Genomic DNA, 21713 nt, shown 5'->3' on the forward strand with positions numbered 1-21713 from the left:
TTTGGTGAGCTTTGAGGAAAAACTTTGCATGTTATGAGCCAAAAACCTTCAAACAAAATTTGTAGTTTGAAAGAAATGTCTTTGTGAATATCAGAGATACTTTCTTGAAAGTATGTAAAATAATTGTACAGTAAGAATCTAACTAATTTCTGAAAATTACAGCTCATTCTCAGCTATTTACGATGAATGATGATCACAAAATCATGTTTGTTTTCCTCAAATTGGACCTCCATGTATCAAAGTAGTAAATTGCTGGAAAAAAATTTAATATATAGAAATTTCAATGTATAGAAACAATCTTAGTTTATCATAAAAAAACTCTTAAAACATTAAATTTACAGCAAATTTTCGTGACATTAAACGTGAAACATTTACTGAGTGCAGCATAGTTTCTAAAAAACCAACTGTAACGCTGTTTCATGTTTTTGAGTGAAAGTGTCCTGTAAGGTTCAGTACTTTTATAACAGCTTTCTGATTTCTCATAATAGCAGCACTCTGCTTGCGGAAATACTAAATTTATCAGAAATGACATTTGTTCACATTCATATATCTTCATTCATTGCAATTCAACTTGATCCGCAACATTAGGGGATTTTCATTTTGACAGCGTAATTGAGAGAAAAGTAAAAAATCAATCTACTTGACTTGAATGATTTTCACTGAAGCTAAAAAGACTAGGAATGATAATCAATAGACAAAAGAGATAACTTAAAACAGATTTTACTGTATTACTGGTTTCAACTAAGATTTGAAACAAACTAGATGGACTTTAAGAATTAAAGAACGTAACATATCCTTATCTACATACCCCTCAACCCCATGTTCCTTGTGAGTTTTGTAGCAACCTTTAGTGAATGTAGTTTTCTCTCCAAACTATCATTTTTCATGAGACAAACAGTCTAAACTGGAAAACCATCTACAAATGTCTTGAAATTTTTTTTCGCTGTACAGAGATTTTTTTGATATACAGAAACAATTTTTCAATGTAATAGACATGGAATTTGGCAGGATTTCGACATAAAGAAAATGTGGAGATTCGACTGCATAACTTTTATTGGAAGATGACAGCTGGAGCATACCTTTTATAAGATAAAAATTACATAGCAATTGGTCTCTTATTTCTAGGGAAATCTTTGAAATTGTGACTTTTTGAGAGTGTCTCACTACTTTTGGTCATATAGTGTATGCATATCTGGAGAAAGCTACCAGGTAAAGTTTATAAAATACTTTCTTCTGTCCAACAATCTAATTATGAAATACATACTTGACCTATTTCATATGCTTCCTCTTCAATAAGTTTACCATTTTGATGTTCAGGTAATGCATGAAGGGAGCTTGCTTCAAAGTTCAGTAAGTTTGAAGTTTGGTTTTTATGATCACAGCAATCTGAACCTTCTATCCTGTGAAAAGATACAAAATTCACTCCTAAAAATTTTAATATCCTGCATTCAGGTAATGATCTATATTTAAAACCCACTTATTAATTAAAAAAAATATTGGTTGATAAATTATTATTTAAAAAAAAATTTGATGTTTCCTTTTATCATGAATTAAAGTGTAAGAATAAATAGTAGCAGCTCTTTAAAGAATTAAAATACTTTAACATTTGCTATTTCAGGATTGTAAATTAACAATAGTATAAATGCACTCAAAGCACTATAATACCATACTAATACTGCAACCTATCTCTAATTGAGTACCTTATGACAAAAACCTAATTATTTACAATAGAAATTTACAAATAAAATATTTATATGTGTAATTAAAAAGCAAAGTAGAACATTAAAATCAGTGATTATTATAGATATTTTTTAAATCACGCTGATGCTTCTTATAATAAAAAAAGAAAATTATCCAATTGCAAAATTACTAATAATACCTGTAATCTACACTTAGTAATAAATTAAAAGAAAAGTAGAAAAGAAGCTCCCTTAAAGGCAAATTTCAGTAAGAAATACAATCGCATATTAATTACTTGGCTCATTTACAGGAGATATTATACTGCATTATGAAAAAATCAAGATTATTAATAGTGACACTCATGAAATGTCACAATTTTTTGAATCCATTTCTGAAATTAGTAAAATGATCAAAACGTGTAAGAGAATAAAAGTAAAAACATCCTAACATTTGAACAGTTCTGATAAGAAAACGAAACAAATCCGCAGTGACACTTCCTCATTTCTCAAATTAAGAAACAACTTACAAATGCTCTGTATGTACATAGTTTCATGGCTTTTTCTTTGACTCTGACATAGATTATCAATAAGGAAGAAATTAGTTTTAAAGCGTTTTTTAATCAATTAGGTAAGTGGAAAGCTAATCAGAAAATGATACAAATCAGATTTTTTCATAGAACAGTTTATCATTTGCATAGTCCACAGTAACTTGTAAAAACTATGGAGAAATCATAGTAGTTTAAGTTTCTGCAGCAAGTGAAATGTAAAAACAAAATACAGCATAAATATAACTAACTTAAAGACAGCAGTCATTTCTGGGTAACAAGAGAAGTCTATGTCAGTGAGGAAGATATAAACCAAAAGAACAGAAGAAATAGTACAAGTATGGCCTTACTCTAATTATTTATTTATTTTTTTTTTTGCTAATTGTGTAATACTTTTTTTTTTTTGCATCTTAACAGATATATCACTTAAAAATATTGCTAATTTGTGTTGGCTATTTACTATGGCTTTATACAATATAAATAAAAATATACACTATGAAAACTTTAGTGTTTATCTTTTTTTCCTTGCAAAAAACAGGGAAAACAAGTGCAAGAAAAGGTTATTAAACATTTTAAATCAAAACATTATTGAATTAGACAATGTTTTGCTAGTCAAGCATCTTATAAATTCTTTTTTATAAAATTACAGTGGCATAAACAGAGGGCCATCTGGCAATGAAACTATCTCTGATGCACAAAACAGAACAAACTTTTGTAGATTTTAGTCTTTGTTGCTTTTACAAAGTAAACATTCAATTCTGCTTAAAATGTCATTGACTGTGTTTTAGCATTGAAAACAACAAAAAGAAGAAAAAATATTTTTCATACTAACATCTGTTCTTCGGAATTTTCATATATTTGTTCCTTTTTTTGTTCCTGGATCAAATCTAAAAATGATCCACTGTTTTCTTTGAGAACTTCATATGTTCCCCATTCTTTAATAATTCCTTCTTCCATGACAATAATCATATCAACAAGTGGTAGAACGGATACATTATGAGTGACTAGAATTCTGGTCTAAAATGAGAATGAACAATAGTTTTTTTTTAATTCAATTAATTTTCTTTTCACCAATTCAAATACATTCAAATTTGATATAAAAAAAGTATCTGACCTTATAAGCTAAAATTCCTGAATTACTTATGACATTTTCAAAGAGATCTTTACCAACATGAGCATCAACTGCACTAAGTGGATCATCCAGCAAATATACATCTGCATCTTGATAAACAGCACGAGCTAAACTAATACGCTGCTTTTGACCTCCACTAAGATTTATACCCTGCAAATAAGATTACCACAACCATATGTATTTAATGTACAGTAATTTTCATGATCTATTACTGCTTACTTAATACAGAATTCATGAAGCATATTGTAAAGTTATCACTTAATTGTTCCAACTACTATTGTTGTAAAAATGTCATAGAAAACTCATTAATGTAACTTCTTCACAATATTCTTAGTGTTGACTTGGGAGCAAAAAGACATCAGGTAGGAAACATTTTGAAATTGGCACACTGCTCCAAAAGAGAATCTAGTAAAATTAAGCGTCAGCTTTACAATCATGAATTTGATGAAGGATCTGTTTAGGGACTTGCAAAAAATACAAATACAGAAATAAATAAAATAACTGATAGAACTCATTATGAAGCATTTTTTTTTTCAACTTTTAAAATGCAGTAAAATTGTTTACTTTTAGAATGTATTAAATGTTTACAACATCAGGAGTTTCCATGAACCAAAAAAAAAAAAAAAAAGAAAAAAAAAAAGAAAAGAAAAGAAACGCTTTAATATCAGAAATGGCATTTGTGTAAAAAAGAGGTGGGATACTTTTCAGAGAAAAGTGGTATCTCCACTGAATAACTAGAGTTTTTGCATACTGTAAAAAAAGAGAAACTGATACTTAAAATAGTAGCTACAAAAGGTTACAGGATTCATCATTAAAGTAGCAGGAAACTACAAAAAGACAACAGTGCACTCTAAACAGCAACATGTTACAAAACACTGCTAGAATTATTTCTACTTACCAATTCAAATGTAAATAAATCATGCATACTAAAGTAAAGTTGAATTATAAGAAGAAATGCATCTTAACTCAAATTCATTTTTTAAGTCAAGTACATGAAAAAACAAACAAAAAAAATTCCTAAACGAGCAAGAGTTATTTTTGTGAAAACACATTTCAGAGATATTCATATCACCAATTAAGATTACAACTTTGAAAAATGATTGAAATACTTTTTCTACTGTCAACATCAGTGATAATAATAATGAAATATACTTTAATGGTATAATCCAGGACCAGATAAAAATAAAAAAATAGAATACAATTTATGTTCATTAGTACAATCTTAAAATTTCATCAAGAGTCATTCAGCATAAAAGAATAAGTAAATACAATTTTTTGTTTCTACAATTGAAATCTTACTGCTCACATATTTTCTGCAGACAAACATGCTGAAGGAATGTCAGAGAAAGAAAATGCTCTTTCTTTTATTTAAATAAAAATATAGTAAAGAAAAGTATGTAAATAAAACAATAATAACTACTGGTATTTAAATTTATTATCTAGTTCAACAGTTTCTAACCTTTTTCAGGTTGCCACCCCCCTTTTGTGCCAACTGAACATCCTGTGACCCCATATGTGTATCCTACATATGAAGGGCTCGGGGCAACAATGTGATATGCTACATGATGTGAATTTTTCAGTAGGCCCCCCACAATTTCAACTTATAAAACATATTTGTAGAATTTTTTAAAGGCATACATTCTATAATCTGAAATACTAAAACCAGATATGAAACGCATTATGTTTTTCTCCAAATGACATAATACATTGTCATGTTTATTTCAATTTTAGTTATGCAAAACAAAAATTTTGATCGAAAAGTCACTCTTTGTGGCTGGTCACATTTCTGTCCCGAGCCCTTCATTATTTATATATATACATACATATATATATATATATATATATATACATACATACAAGCACTGTATATGCTTCGCATGATGGTAACTCAAGTTACTTGAGACTACAGTAAGTAATGAACAATGCATAATATAGCATGATTTTTACAGTAAGCCTGAAAGCCAGTTTTTGCATTTTGTCTACGGGGTCTGAAATTCAATACATTTCTTTTTCCATTTAAATGCACTAACTCTAAAAAACTAGACAGTTTGTTTAAATTGTTCTTTGTTTCTTTAAGTAGTTTCAACTGCACTGCGACACAAAAACGCTTCTATAATTTTTGTTGAATGACATAACTCACAAAATAGGTAACTGAGCAATGAGCATATTAATTTGTCTATTTATTAAGTTAAATCAATAAAACTGGGGAGCATTTAATTTCCTTTAAAATATCTTTCTATACATTGATTGAAATTTTTACTACTTTTGAATACTGATACTTGTCACAATTTTTTGATGCTGGATTCTGCAAGACCTAATTTTTAGTCTTCAATTACCATGGTTTCATAAGCAGTTCATAATTTGTGTGAAAAGTTTTCTGCTCAGAAAAATTCAAAAGAACTTCTTCTATAGCGCCTGCACTAATCCAAATTTTGTTAAAAATATTTTGCTGTTGGTTCAACACTCTCATGCAAGAATCCAGAAATTGACATTGAAAGAATTTCAAGTCTTTTTTTTTTTTTTTTGCATGTTAAAAGTGGCATTCAAATGTTGAAACACCTTCTGCAATTCCATACTGTCAACAACACTACAGTAAACATTAGCCTCTATAAGCCACTGTTGGTAACCTCTGAAAATCCAAAACTCATCAGATTCTTTTGAATATTTATGCTTAATCTCCATGGACTTAAATTTCTTAATGTTAAAACAAACTTCAAAATTCATTAAATGAACTGCTAATTTATATTTTTGGATATTTATTATAATATTTTTTTTTTCAATAATTTTATCAGTAATTTTGTAAAAGTTATTTTGTACAACTTTTAAAGTAATAGTATTAATTTTCAAAACACAAAATCTTGGCTTTGATAAGTTATAACTTACCTCACAATGAAGATCTAGTACATTTATGCAAATCAGAAGAGAACAATAGAACTTTTGGTGAACATTCTACAGGTCTAACTAATACTAAGATAAGAAAGAGTTATAAAAATTTTAAACTGAGTTAAGTTAGTTATTGAAAGAAAGTATTTACTAATGAATCCAAGCCAAAATGACTTCAACAAATATTTTGAAGGTTAAGTCGGCTGATTGAAACTAAAAACTTAACAATCCATACAGTGCAGCTAATTAATACAGCTTTTTGATACTGAAATACATAGAAATGGAAGAAACTTCTTGTTTTCTAAACAGACTTACTGCATGTTTTGAGTGCCACAAAAAAAGAAAAAAAATATCTGCTCAAGAGTGTTCAGTGGAGCTTGGCAAAAGCAAAGCAACTTTAGCATTGTGTTTATAACTGTTGCAATGAAGTTTCTGTTTCAATGAAGAATGGATACTTCACAGCAGTAATTAATGCAACTACAAATCAAAATAAAAACGACCTATACTTTTCTCTGATGTAAAAGTTTTAGAATACTGTAGGTAAATACATTTAAAAAGTAGGAACAACGTTGTTACCCTATGAAAAATGCTTTGCAACCCTGTTTTGGATAGCGACCCACAGGTTGGGAGCCGCTGATCTAATTCAATGTTAAAAAGACTTAAAAAATTAAGCCTTTTATAAACTATGACTGACTTCTGCACATAAATACAAGCTAGTTATAAATATTGATTTTAATTCTTTCTTTATTTTCTAAAATTAAATATTACTAGTAATGTAACACAAATCATTTTCATAGTTTTACTTGAAGTTTTGCTCCCAGATTTCAATATGAAACACAAAATATTTTGTTTAAAAGTGTAGATTAGGGGCCCCCACTTACCAATTGCTGACCAAAATTTTCAATGCCAATCGCAACCGGCTGACTAAAAAAGAAAAAAAAAAAAAAACCTCCCCCATATTCATCAATAAATAGCTTGAAAGTCCTTCTCACTATCAAGTTTTGACTAAATTTCCGGGACTCCAGTTAGTTCTTTATTAAGGTTTCGCTTTCAGATTTTTTGCACAATGTAGTCGAAACTTCTGTCAGTTTTAACTGCCTTTCAGTAGCCTGTGTGTGGCATGGCAGGCGTAGTAAAGATAGTTCTTTTCTGCCTGAAACAAACAGTTGAATATCTTTGTCAGAGCTTGATTTCAGTATTGGTGGATCAGAGACATTTTTCCAGTCAATAAAACCAATGTAAGATTCAGCATCAAAATTAACAAGAATTTGAAAAAGTCGGAGTCTATTTTGAGTTGATTTTGCTGAACACTACGAGCATCTAAAACTCAACAGGCTGCCAATTCACAGATATGCTGTTGCAAGTCTGTCAGCAGTTCAAAACTTTAATTTTTAGAATATGCGAAAACAAGTTTTTTGGATTACAGGAACTATTTTGCTCTTCGACTGAGTGGATAAATATCTAGTTGGGGTGATGAGTTTGAACAAGTGCCGAGCCCCATCTTTACATAAAGGGTAACTTTTGATAGCAAAACCAGAATAAAGCATACAACAAGCTATAACCATATTAAAGTTATTGACAACATATATTGTAAGAATTATAAAATTTTAAGGAGATTCCACTGAAACACAAACTTTGATTAGAACAAGTTAGCCATCGAACATGAGACATTTTGCCAGGCTTTGTCTCGCGCCAGGGCAGATTTTCGTGCTATTTTGGGCTTCCGATGAAGCATGTTTTCATCAATAATTTCTGAAGTGGTGGGGTAAAGAACAGCTGAAGCAATAGCTGCGCCACCCTTGTCTAATACTTTATATCTACCATATGTCCATGAAAACAAATTTAAGTCAGCCGCATTGTTTGTAGCAGCAAATTTATTGATTAAGCGTTTGAAGTTTGAAGCTTGTAAAGATACCTTGAATTCATTCTCACTGTTCGTATTCGATAGAATAGATGGGCTGAAACAATGAAATTGAAATTGTCTTCACTTTATCTTGAGGCTGAATCTGCAATATTTCTCTCTCAAATATTTTCATGGGCGCCCATATAGGGAGGCAAGTGGGGCTCAAGCCCCCCTTAGAAATTAGAACTTCCTTGCTTTTAGTACTTTTTTCCTTGCAAAAATGTAAAAACATTTTTTCTCCAGCCATTAATGAATAAGTTAATAAAAATGTCAAGCTCTAATAACTTTAATCTGTACTGAAATTTGTTTCTATAGGGGAAAATATCCTGCTAAACCATGAGGAAAATATTTGAGCCCCCCCCCCCCTTAAAATTTTGCATATGGGCGCCCTTGTGTATTTTTATTTATTTTTTTCGGACAAATCTAGTTAATATCTTTGCATTTACAAGATGAAATGTCAAATAGCAGTTTACTACCTAGGTAAAGCGGTTCCAATTATTTTCTTATGTATTTTTGAATAGGATTTCAAAAGATTTTTGCATTTCAAGAGGTAGATTTTTAGCACCTCTTATTCATTTATGTTGCACAGTTGGCAGGAAATATTTGACCAAAATCCTTCAATTTTTTTTCCTATTAATTTATTTTATTTCCTTGTAAAATGGTTCTTTTTTAGTATCTTTATCAGATTTTAGCTTATGATGGTTTCATTCTTAGTACTTCATAATATCTTCAAAGGTAGGCAACATATTGCAGTTGATATCAGAAGAATTACCAAACAACTTGCACTTCCAACCAGACCTAATGTGATCCGTGATTTCAAATGTTGGGCATAGGAGCAAAAAATAAATCTGGCTCACTTTATTTCAATCGAAGTTATATTAAAATAGCTAAATTAACATGCATATGTGTAGGTAATTTCCAGACTCTGGTTCACACATTTCAGCAAACTAACACCTAAAATGGCAGGTGTGAACTTAAACCAGGTGCAAATTAAAAGTTTGACCATTGGTTTCTGTAAGTAAAGTATGAGACATATCCTAGCTGGCTTAGGAAATCCGAACTTCATTCACCGGAAGCAAAGTCTTATCAGAATGTAATAAATTTTACACATACTAGTTTGGGATCATTTAGCACCTTTTTAATCCTCTGCCCGATAACATTTTAAAAAAATATTAAAAGACCCACCTTAATATACATTTTAAATTGTAAGAATAAAGTTTGAAAAAAACTGAAGACATTTTTAGAAATTCAATAATATCTACTATTTTTCCAAATTAGTTTCTATATTATCTCAAAACAAACCTCTGAAAATTATGCCAAAGAGAGAAAAGTAAAACTTGTATACCTTTTCTCCAATTTCAGTTTGATCAGCAGCAGGTAACTGATTAATGTCTGGCAATAAACAGCAGCACTGAAGTATAGATTCATACTTTTCCAAATCAACTGTTTTATTGAAAACTATATTTTCTTTAAATGTTTGATTCAAAATCCATGCTTGTTGGGGAACATAAGCTAATGTACCCTACAATATATTCAGATCAGATATCAGCTCACATAAAAGTTTTACTACATAAAACAACTTGAAACATATAGGGGTCATTTTCCAGAAAATGTAACTTTTGAATGCAAATATTTTTCAATTTTGAAATTTTTTTAAGGCTCGACCGATGGCAGTTTTTGGCCGATGGGCTGATGCCGATTGTTCAAAGATGGCCGATGGCCGATTGTTTTCCTCCAAATGGCCGATTGCCAATGGCCGATGCCGTTGGCAAAAAAAAATCTAACGGGAAAAAAAATGATAAGATTGTCAGAGATTTAAAGGATCATTTATTCATTTCACTTTACTTCCTTTCTACGAATAAGAACTTTTAATCAAAAAAAAATTAAATTTCGACCTAATTTCTATTCTACAATCACTCAATTTATACTTCACAAGTTTTTTCGGCACATCTGTACACGCATATGTACCTAAGAACATATAGATGACCAAAATATCCATTTTGAACACCTCCTCAGTTAATTATCGCAAGTTCTCTTGTGATGTCTTCATACGCATAAACTTGCGTCACTCAGAAACATTATGAAATAGTAAGTTGAAAACTCATACGTACGTAGAATGATCTAAAAGTTCGACGACAAGCAGTATAAAACCTTACCCCGAATAGTTCACATTATCGAAGCACATCTATCTACAAAATAATCACTTTGAACGACTATGCACTTCTGCCGACGTTTGTATAGCTTTTAGAAGCACTCCTGGCAGCCATTTCTCGCAACCTCTTTTACGGCCTCTTGCGCTGCTGCTTTAACTTCATTGTGGGGAAGAAGGCGACTTTCATGTTGAGGATGCAAGGTTTGTTTGAGCAATGCTCTGATATGACAAACAAATAACATAACGTTTCGTCGGACTTAGCTCGGTGTGACTCTTACCTGTTCCCAGCAAAAAAAAACATTTACATGGACGCCGCTTTCTTCCGTTAAGAGAAGATAAGGCTGCGTCATAGTAGGTTGCAAAAAAGGCTTCCAGGAGTGTTTCCAAAAGTAATATGAACACTGGAAGAAGTACATAGTCCCTCAAGGTGACCCTTTGAAAGTGGATGTGCTTCGGTAATGTGAACTATTCTGGGTAAAGTTTTATACAGCTTGTCTCCGAAATTTAGGATCGTACTACGTACAATCTATAAGGATGTAGTTATGCTTCTCTTTTTTGACTGTTGTATGATGATAGAGGAAGAACAACAATCAAAAAAAAGAAAAAAGAAGAAAAACAAAGACACTGTTTAATTACCAACTATTTTTTTTTTTAATTGAACATATAACTAAGATTTCAGCAATATTGTAATAATTTATGTACACTATACATAGTTGAAAAAAACTTTAAATTATGTTGTTTAACCATTCAAAAAAAAAAAAAATTGAGAATAAAAATATGAAACTGTCAACAAATTACGCAATTAAAGTGGAAAGATTGCTCGTAGACATTTTTTCGTCATGAAATTAAACAAAAAAGGTAAGAGATAAATTACAATATTAAATCATAATAGGAATATTTTTATACTTATTTAAAATTTATGAATAGAAAAATTTGCATTTTTCATAAAAGCTGACATAATTTTTTCTGAAAAAAGAAATAGCCATGAAAAGAGTGAGGTTCTTAAAACGCAGCTACAATAAACAAACTCAATATTTACTCCAAGTTAATAATAACTGAATACATATACTACTTGATCTGATGTTTGCACACATAATATTGAACAATTTGATTGTTAAAAATTTTTTATGAAGCACTACAAACAAGTTCAAATTAATTTTTTCAATTTAACAATAATTTGCTGAAATTTGAAAAATTGCTTAATAGAAAATCCTTGAAACTTTTCTATAACATATGATTAAAAATATGATGAAAACGAAAATAACTCGTTATTGATTTTATAAAAATACATGAAAATAGTTACTTACAATAGAAAAAAATCGATCGCTATTAATGATGCAAAAATGATGGCGCATTACGAAATAAAGGTGAAACAAGAATGAGAAATACGCAAAATGGCATTTCTTGAACAAAATAAATAATCGCTAAATATTTAAGAAATGCTTGAAACGACGAGGGAGGGGCGGGGGTCACCCGCTGGTTTTAGAGTAACTCACAACATTAAACTTCGTTCCCAACTTTAGCCTCATTTGTTTAGTACAGAACCGCTACCACCAACGCCTCGGAAGAGTTTCTGAATCGACTTCAGCACTTCCGAAAAAAAAAAAAAAATTCAAAAGTCCCTTTGATTTCTGAATTATGTCATCATTCAAAATGTCTTTAATCAATTTCTTAGATTAATGCTCTAAATTCTTCCTAAAGAATAGATTAAGTTTGAAAAAAAAATCTCGAATTTTATGAATGGTGTTAGTTTTGAACAACTCGGAAGTGCAACTAGAGTTTAATTTCAGAAATACAGGCAGAGGGGGGGGGGGCACGCAAATGTTCTAAAAATTACCGTCGGTTCAACGGGAATCTAACAAATGACACAAAAACTGGTTTCGCCATCTCATATTTGTTTCCATGGTCTACAATTCGGCAATATACACTCTATAACAAAAAAAAAACGGCGCATCAAGAAGCAGTCATCCGATTGCTTTCAAATTTTGTATCATGATTGTTTTGACCAGATGTGCAAATGATTAAAATTTGGTGTCCAATGAATGAATAGTTTAATCTCCAGTGCATCAAAACTGCGCATCCAGCAGATGTATATAAAGAGCAGTTCTTCAACAGTTGTTAAAACTTTTGGTTTGATTGCGAATCAGATTACCTTTCAACAACTTAAAAATGCCTCGCCGCATGGTTCGTGCTCATTACGAGCAACTGTCACAGTTTAAACCAGGTCATATCATTGGATTGAAAGAGGCCGGTTGGTCAAATCGGAGAATCGCTCGTCATTTGAGTCAAAGCGATGCGGGGATTCGAAGATGCTGGCAAGGATGGGTGGAAAATGGCAGAGTTCAGCGTCAAGATGTTAGCGGTCGAGCTAGGGTCACAACAGATCGTGATGACAGAGTGATTATACGATCAGCTGTCACAGCGCTTTCTTCATTTCTATGCACCACCAGACGTTCAACACAAACACCAGTGTCCATCATGACCATTTACAGACGGTTGGGACAACGAAATCTACGCTCGCGCCGACCGTTATCCCACCTGCCACTGACGCCTACACACTGCCGAGCCAGATTACAGTCGTGCATGGCTCAATCAGGTTGGAATGGTGCCGACTGGGAATGTATAGTCTTTAGCGACGAATCCCGCTTCCAACTGTGTCTTGATGATCATCGAAGACATGTTGGGAGATACCCAGGGCAGAGGAGGGATCCTGGTTTCACTTTTGCACACCACACTGGCTGTCAACAAGGCATTATGGTCTGGAATGCCATTTCCTTTGCTAACTGGACCCCTTTGGTCGTAATTAGAGAAACACTTACTGCACAGTGGTACGTCGACAACATCCTGAGACCTGTTTTGTTGCCCTTTCTTTTGCAGTACCCTCGGCTGGTTTTCTGCAGGACAATGCCAGGTAACATACGGCATGTGTTGCTATGAACTGTCTGCAAGCTTGTCAAACTCTTCCGTGGCCAGCCAGATCGTCAGATCTCTCTCCCATCGAGCATGTCTGGGATAGGATGGGATGGCGATTGCATCTGGCAAGGAATGTTGATTACCTCGTCCGACAATTGGAGCGAATTTGACTGGAAATACCGCAGGACAACCTCCGGGAGCTTTATCGGTGTTTCCCACGTCGTGCTTCAGCTTGTATCTAGGCTAGAGGCGGGTCAATACCTTATTGAACTTGTTACTGTAACTCTGACATAAATTATTCAATTGTTCTAAGAACTTAATCATTTAATATTCTGTGAATTGTCTTCCTATCCACCAATTTTCGTCTCAATCGGATCACTCCTTCTTGGTGCGTCAACTTTTTTTGTTATAGAGAGTATCACCAAATGATCATCAGTCTGAGACGCTATATTAGTTTTGCATTGAAATAAGTAATTAATAGCCACAAAAAAAATAAACAAATAGGCTTTTTAGAACACCCGATCGAAAACAAAAAGGGAAGTGCACGACTGGAACGTACGCACACCCCACATGCGAAATTTTAACTTTCTATAGCTTACCATTTTTGAGTTATGACTTATGAGAGATACATACCTACATCCAGCCGCAAGAAACAACGCAATAATTAACTTGTTTGGTACCTGAATGCAGTATTAAAACTCTTTCAGGGGTGACTAAAATAGAAATTCATACTGAAGTGAAAGTAAACCAGCAAAGATCTTTTTTGTTTCGAAAACATCGGCCAATTCCATCGGCTTTTCCATGTTTTTAAGGCCGATGTTTCCTGCAAGTTAACATCGGCCGCCGATGCTGATGGCTAAATTGTTGAACCATTCGCGCCGATGCATTGGTCGAGTCCTAAACTTTTTGTTTTCCTTTTTTTTTTTCATTCTTACATGAAAGTGTTACCTATTAGAAGTAACTATTAAACATGGCCCAGCTAAGTTCAAATAATTTTACTCATAAATAAAACAAAAACTTGTTCACAGGAAAAAAAAAAACCCTTGTTCAGGGGGGGGAAAAAAACTATGAATGTTTAAAAATCGAGGCCAATTTAATATCAAAGAAGTAATTTTATTAATTGTGTTAACAATCATCTATTTTAATGAGAAGTGGAATCTAAGCTCTCTTAATTAAAGTATGACTTAATAAGTAGTTATCTTTTTAGTTCAAATGTGTGTTAAAAGTAGTATTTTGTAAATTTGAGAATATACACGAAATTTATAATTTTGGTATAATGCGTAAGATCGATGTATTTTCCCTCCATCATTTATTTTCACCTCAGAAATAATGACATTGAGGTCTGTCACAGAGGTGAGATTCACGGAGGTAAGGAATTTTACATTAATATAGGCCAAATGGATACATTTTTCAGGGAAATATTTTTACTTCCTTTTACAAAAAAGGTATTGTATTCACAAAAAAAAACATTTCACTCAAAAATTGGCCTTAATTTCTATTTTGCTCACCCCCAAATAAATGTTGGTTTTTTTTTTACTCAAACACATGTGAATGACGCTAGGAACGTACAGACACCCGAAATATCCATTTTGACGATCCCCAAGTTAATTACAGCGAGTTTTCTCATGACGGCTGTATGTACGTATGCATGTGAGTATGTGCGTATGTATCTCGCATAACTCAAAAACAGTATGTCCTAGAAAGTTTAAATTTGGTACGTAGACTCCTAGTGGGGTCTAGTTGTGCACCTTCCCTTTTGGTGGCATTCAGATGTTCCTAAGGGGGTCTTCTGTCCTTTTTTGGGGGGAAATCATTGTTAATTTTGATGTAAACTCAATTTGTGTTATAATTTGGCGGACACTTGGCGATACATCACCAGTTTTTTGGTCTTCAAGTTTTTGTCGCCAACTTGGCGACAAATTTGGCGATTTTTTTTCTTTTAAATCTGGTTTTGATTTGGCCACTGTTGGTGATATTTAGAGAGTAAACTATTGAATCACATTAAAATTGCCAATAATGGGAAAATGAGATTAAATTGGAGTAAAAGGAAGTCATGTGATGCACATATCAGCTCGTTTTTCTTCGATGTTACAATCTGCACATGTGAAGCATATGAAAACATGTTAACTTCATTTTTTACATTTAATTACCTCCCTGAAGTTCTAGTTCATGGAGGTGAGAAGTCATAGTAACCAGACTTAGTTTTTAAAACAAAATCTATCTTCTTGTTTTTAGAAAAAAATCTCACTTTCTTTATGGCTTAAAGTAAACAAAGGTATCATGGAAATCCCTTGTATCATAGGAAAAAAAATTTTGATGTCATTACTGCCATGTGTTAATGAGGAATGGCATTTTGTGTTTAGGTAATGGAGGTGAGAATTTGAGCGACATGACTCCTTATCCTACTAAAACAAATTAAAACACAATATTTAAATATTAAGTATACTGAAACAATTAGTATTCGAGATACTTGTGAAAGGAATAATAAATAAATAAGTATATGCGTTTAATTAAACATGTTATTAAGCGACATAAACAGTCACACAAGGTGTATGATATGCCACGGAGGTGAGAATTCACATGTTGCGAACCAAAAATATACTATAATAAAAATTATTAAAAAATTGTTGGCAGGTTTAAATCGATATATTTTTGATGAAATTAAAAAGCATTGTTAAATGAATTGTTCCTTAAAGTTTTTACTGTAAAAGACATGTGACAGAAAAGTTACACTTTTTGAAGAATGACCCATAGGAAATAGTTTATAATTTTATTTCAGATTAACTATTTATGTCAATGAGATTAGCAAACTTCACACCACAAAAATGCGAAGAAAATATTTAAATATTCCCTATAAAATTTAGAATTTATAAATAAATGAATAAATAACGAAAAATCTTTGCACTATACTCATCCTCTTTTAAGCAATCTAGTTATGATGGCGCATTAAAGTGCCAGTAGAAAAAAATTGTGATTAAGAAGATTAAATTCCACCAATTACCAACAGTACATTCAGGATCAATGCTAAATACCTCCTTCTGTCATCACTAACTTGCATTAGGAATTCTGTGAGACTGAAAATGTTAGAAAAGAATATTTTCTCATTTATGTATCTCAATCTGTCATCTTGTTGTGTGTTTTTCTCTGATACACCTTTAATATAATATGTAAGTCCTATGTATATTGATAGTTGGAAGCAAGCCTAATGTATTTACATTTACATTAAATTTTAATACGTTTGAGGACAAGGAGCTATTTTATTGACTTTTACTTAAGAATAAATTTATAACTTATTTTCTTTTTAAACATCAGTTCAATCTATTTTTAAACAACCAAGAAGATAATAGTTAATATTTTCCCATGCATGGAACAGTTTTATTTTTATTTTAAAAACATGTACTTTTATTTTCCTCAATGTGAATATTGCCAACTTTATGTGAGGCATGTTTTAAACTCACGGTCTAACAACAAAAAGGCCATGCCATTCTGCAAAAGTATTCCTTAGAACTAGTGAAAGTGATACTTTTGTAGAAAGCACATCTGATGAGGAAATATTAATAGATGGTCCAACAGCTCTTTGTCATGTATCGATATCTGAACTAAAAAAGCATCAAAATGATTGATGTAACCTTCTAGCAGAAACTGCAACAGTTATCATTACGCTCTGTTTTACAATGTAAATAGCTGCGTGTACCGTGATGTTTGTCAAGTGTAATTAAAAGTACTTTACTATTCCTAAAAATTCCTCGTCTCAACTTACAGCACAGTGGCGCCGATAAAATGTTTATTTGAAGCCATTAAATAATGAAGTTCTACTGCAAAATTCACCAAGTGCTTTGGAAGAACATAATGGATAAGGGTAAACCCGAAGTCAACCAAGGTAAAAGTTTAATAATGATATTTTCTGATAATATTTTGTCATGAAGCAACTAGTTCAATCATTAATTGAGCAAAACAAGATTTTAAGGGAAACATTGGCAGTTACACCAGAAGGGGAACTAAATTAAAGTTCTAAAGTTTCACTACATTTTCAAAAGTTTGAAGAAGATCAAGAATGTTTTGATTCATTTCTTGAACACTTTGAAGCATATTTGAAGGTGCAAAAATTTTCTGACAACACATGTGGGTTTACTTTTATTTTAAGTATGTTCCCAAAATTTTGCTAAAGAATCTGCTCACGCCTGATAATCCATCAAATAAAAACTGTGGTTGGTTGCTTAAAAAACAATCTTTAAAGATCATTTGAGCCCAAACCACTAATTACTCCTACCAGACATGTACTCTTGAATCGCAAGCAGTGAGAGGGGAAAACAGTAAGTGATTATTTGGCAGAATTATAACACTTTTCAGTTCCATGTTATGAGGAGGGAATGCTTAATATTATGTTAAGAGATGTTTTTGTGAGTGGTTTGCACAATAAAGCTATTCATAATAAATTTTTGAGGAAGATGAAACAAATTCAGAGGGAACGCTAAAAATTGTTTTGCTTACAGTAAAGGCCCTAACGGGATAAATTGGCCTTAATGGGCCCATCAGAGCTTGTGCATAAAAAGGTGAATGTCCATGAGATGGGAGTAGGGGGGAAAAGAGAGGCCAGTTGGAAAAAAGAAACATATACAAAAAAACTGAATTCAAGGCAATGAATGAATCAAGTTCATGTTCCTCTGGAACGGATCACAATCACAACAATCTTAAATTTAAATAAACTTGTCAGTGTTATTTCTTTCAAAAGTTTGGGCATATTGAAAGAACTTGATTTGCAAAACAAAAGTCTACAGTATGTAAACCAAAACTAGTTAATGTCAATCTAAATTGCCAAATGGGAAACCAAAACTCGGGGGTATTACTTTGGAGGAGGAAAAAAGACCTATTAAGCTAACAGAGTTAATCTTTAGTTCTCTTTTTTATTTTCTTGTGGAATTCCTTTTAGTAACTCAATGGCTGAAATTTCTTTTGTACGTGACCCATTTTCTCAAAAATAATATGTAAATACGTTGGTTAAGATGCTACAATTTTCAGTGAAAGTGATCTTGTTCGATGAAAAACAAAGCATCTTGAGAATCTATATCAAGTTACCAAAAAAAAAAAATAATTTTGAAAAACATTTAGTTTTACCTTTACATCAATAGACCCTGAAATTTTATGCATATCTCCCACAAGTGCAGATAACAAAGATGATTTTCCGCTTCCAACAGTACCAACAATAGCAGTAAGTGAACCTTTATCAACATGCAAATTTATGCCTTGAAGTTCTGGAGCCGATTTTATATTCCAAGCAAACACTGCATTCCTTATCGATATTACTTTCCCTAGAAATTGAAGTAAATATATAAAACTACCAGCAAGCTTCTGTAACAATAACAAATCAAAATAACCATAAAGCAAATATATTTTAAAAAATAATAGCTGAAAGAATTAAAAGTATCTAAATGATGACATAGTGCAAAATACAATGTTCTTCAAAGTTTATACATGCAATGTTTACATGTAAAGTTTAGCAATTATCTTATTATGGTGTAACAAAATTCTAAACCATGATTAATTAAAGAACAAAGGAACGTTACAATATTTGCTAGTTTTAATGCTAAATGTAAAGGGTGTTTTATTTAGAGGTATAGAACTTTAAGTTGGCATACCTGTTTTATATGTGTGCCATTTTGATAGCTGTCACTTGTTTTGTCTTATGTTCAGTTTGCCATTTCATCATGAATAGACAACAAGGCGGTGCAACATGCCACACAGCACATGTCACAATTGATTTATTGAAAGAAACGTTCGGTGAAGAATAATTTTGCCGAATGGACCCATGAATTGGCCTGCAAGATCACGCGACTACTTTTTGTGGAGTCTCTGGTCTGCACCGATAAGCCACAGACGATGGACACCGTGGAAGAGAACATTTGCCACCTTATTACTGACAGACGGCCTCTATTGCTGCAAAAAGTGAGAAAATTGGACTTTCTCCGAGCCAGTCGAGGTGGCCATATACCAAAAATCATATTTAAATAAAAATAGCAAAAAATCATCTATCGAATAAAGCAACATTCATTGCAATTAACAACATTTAACTGTGTTTTATTTGAACCTAAAGTTCTCTACCTCTAAAAAAACACCCTTTATTAAAAACTATTTATGTTGAACTAATACTGCTCTAGCATAGATTACATGGTAAGGTGAACATCCAGTTTCTAGGAGGAAGTGGGGGTAAAAATTTACTTTTGGAGGTACAAACGTCTTAAACAAAGTTTATTATATAAAACTGTACAATTATTTTAAACAGTTTATTCTTTGAAGTTCCAGCCATTTTATTTCTAGAGCAATTATAATCATAAAACCAATTAACAGCTTTCATAAGGATTTTACCACATCAAATAAACTATAAATATCAGTTTTCTCTTATGGAGTGTGATTCATTTGGTTTTATTTTTATTTCATTTTACAGTTTCCCGATTTTCTATGCTAAATTTGATTGGATAGTATATAAAAGAAAAATGAAGAATATGCCTATTAAAAAAAAGTGAAGAAAAACCAGTATCTCAAAAAGGAATTCAAATAATCAAACAGAAGATGAAACAATATTCGGGGGAAAAAAGTTTGCTTCTTTGGTAAGTATTTCACTTCATTACTAAAGAATTAAGAATTTTTTATGTCTTCTATATATTTTTGCTTAAGAAGAGTACATCTCACAAAACCTGTTTAAAATATATAGAATAGTCTGATAATTATAGATTTTTTATCATTTGTGAACATAAAAATACTACCTTCATCAGGCTCCTCTCCAACAACTGACATCTCACGTTCTTCTGATGAGAGAAATTTCCTCAGACGAGTCAATGAAGTATTTCCCTATTAAAAATTCAAATATTGTTATTAGGGAAAAAAATCACAATACCGTATTTTCCTGCGTATAATCCGCGGATTATCTGTTAAAACAGGCAAAGTTTATGAGGTGCGGATTATCTGTGATTTTTTTTTTCTTACCACCAACGCATTGAACCTCAATATTTACAGTAGGACTCAACGATAGAGACCGTACGGCGACTGAATGTTGTTTATTTTACAAAGCTTCCATGTTCCTTCTCGCTTTCTGCCTGTATGTTGATTATTTTATGTTGCTTGAATGTTCCACTTATGCAATTCAGGCTATGTAAAATAAACAAAAATACACTGAATTAGGAAGCCATTTGCACATGATTAGACGGTTTGCTCCTTTGTCTTAACTCTTTTTCAAGTAATTAGCATACTATAATCATGCTTTCAAGATGAAATCATTGTATTTTAGATTAATTTTGATTATGCCTTCAAAGTAATTACCTTTTCACGTTTTTAGTTTAGTTGCTCAAATGGTATGTTAAATTCAAACTTTTTTTTCCACATCGTATTATCTACGGATTATACGCCGCTGCGGATTATACAAAGCTTTTTTTTTCTTCAGGCCAATTTTAGGACCTGCGGATTACGGGCTGCCCGCGGATAACACACAAGAAAATACGGTAACCTCTGAAAAAGATTTTTCCTACATAATTCAAGCTATCTATAAACATGACAATAAAAAAACAATAGCTTGTTTAAATGAAATACATACTGAATGGAACTTGGGTTAACAGATTGTCTGTTAGTGAAAGAGATAGCTATTGAAACAGTAGTTAGATTCAAGAAAAAAAAGGGGGGGGGGAGGAGATTCACAAATCCCATAATGCCTCATTTTAAACTTTAATTTTTGGCATGAAAATTTTTTTATTCAATTTTGACAGTTAAAGAACTCTTAACATCAAGCTTTGCTAAATAGTTCAGTCACCTATAAGCATTGATCTAACTGGCAAACCTACTTCAAACAACCTTCATCAGAATGAACTTATGATTTTAGAACATGTACAGAAAAATATTTTTAATTTTGTTTCATATGCTTTCTTGATGTATACACCCTGACTGATATAAAAACAGATTTAGAAAGATTGGTAGGTAATATTCTGTGTTTGCTTACCTTAGCATAGCAGGATGTCATATCAGAAATTCTAAACAGAGTATATCTTATGATAAGCAATATGTTGAGTGTTACAAACACAGTTTTCACATCTAAAGTATTAGTTTCATCAATAAAAACAAATGTAGTGAAACTAGCAATAGCAATCTGGAAAACAAATAAATGTTTAAAAATTAAAAAAATAATAATATTAATAGCACATCTGCAACTTTTACCTACAAATTAAAGATCTTACAGTTTTAAATAGATTTTTTTGATTAGAAATATTTAGAGAAAGATAAATTCACAATCTTAGCAGAGAAAAATAACAATAATGGTCATTTCTATTTTGCAGAGAATGAAGAACTTGATTGCAAAAATTAAAACATAAAGAGAGAAACTGTTTCCACCAAAACTGATTTCATCAAACGTAAAGGGAAATATTAACTATTGCAAAATACCCAAAATAATAACAGTTTAAGAATATTTAAATGCATCAGAAACATGCAAAAACAAGAATACTCAATAATAGAGTCAACTGAA

The 21713-nt window shown here is 31.9% G+C and overlaps 1 protein-coding gene across 1 annotated transcript in view; it reads right to left on the reverse strand.

Moving 5' to 3' along the window:
- The window catches only part of LOC129218466 (multidrug resistance-associated protein 1-like), an 80807-nt gene extending 59492 nt beyond the window's left edge, over positions 1-21315 (reverse strand). The window contains exons 1-7 of the mRNA XM_054852745.1: positions 21192-21315; positions 19969-20053; positions 18323-18516; positions 9488-9664; positions 3339-3506; positions 3057-3241; positions 1265-1400 (exon numbers count right to left, since the gene is read on the reverse strand). Coding sequence (XP_054708720.1) covers positions 1265-1400; positions 3057-3241; positions 3339-3506; positions 9488-9664; positions 18323-18516; positions 19969-20053; positions 21192-21212 — 966 coding nt within the window. The 5' untranslated portion in view covers positions 21213-21315. The remainder of the gene's footprint in view (positions 1-1264; positions 1401-3056; positions 3242-3338; positions 3507-9487; positions 9665-18322; positions 18517-19968; positions 20054-21191) is intronic.
- Between the last annotated feature and the right edge of the window lie 398 nt (positions 21316-21713).

The sequence above is a fragment of the Uloborus diversus genome, chromosome 3, assembly GCF_026930045.1.
Source record: "Uloborus diversus isolate 005 chromosome 3, Udiv.v.3.1, whole genome shotgun sequence".
In the NCBI taxonomy this organism is placed as follows: Eukaryota; Metazoa; Arthropoda; class Arachnida; order Araneae; family Uloboridae; genus Uloborus; species Uloborus diversus.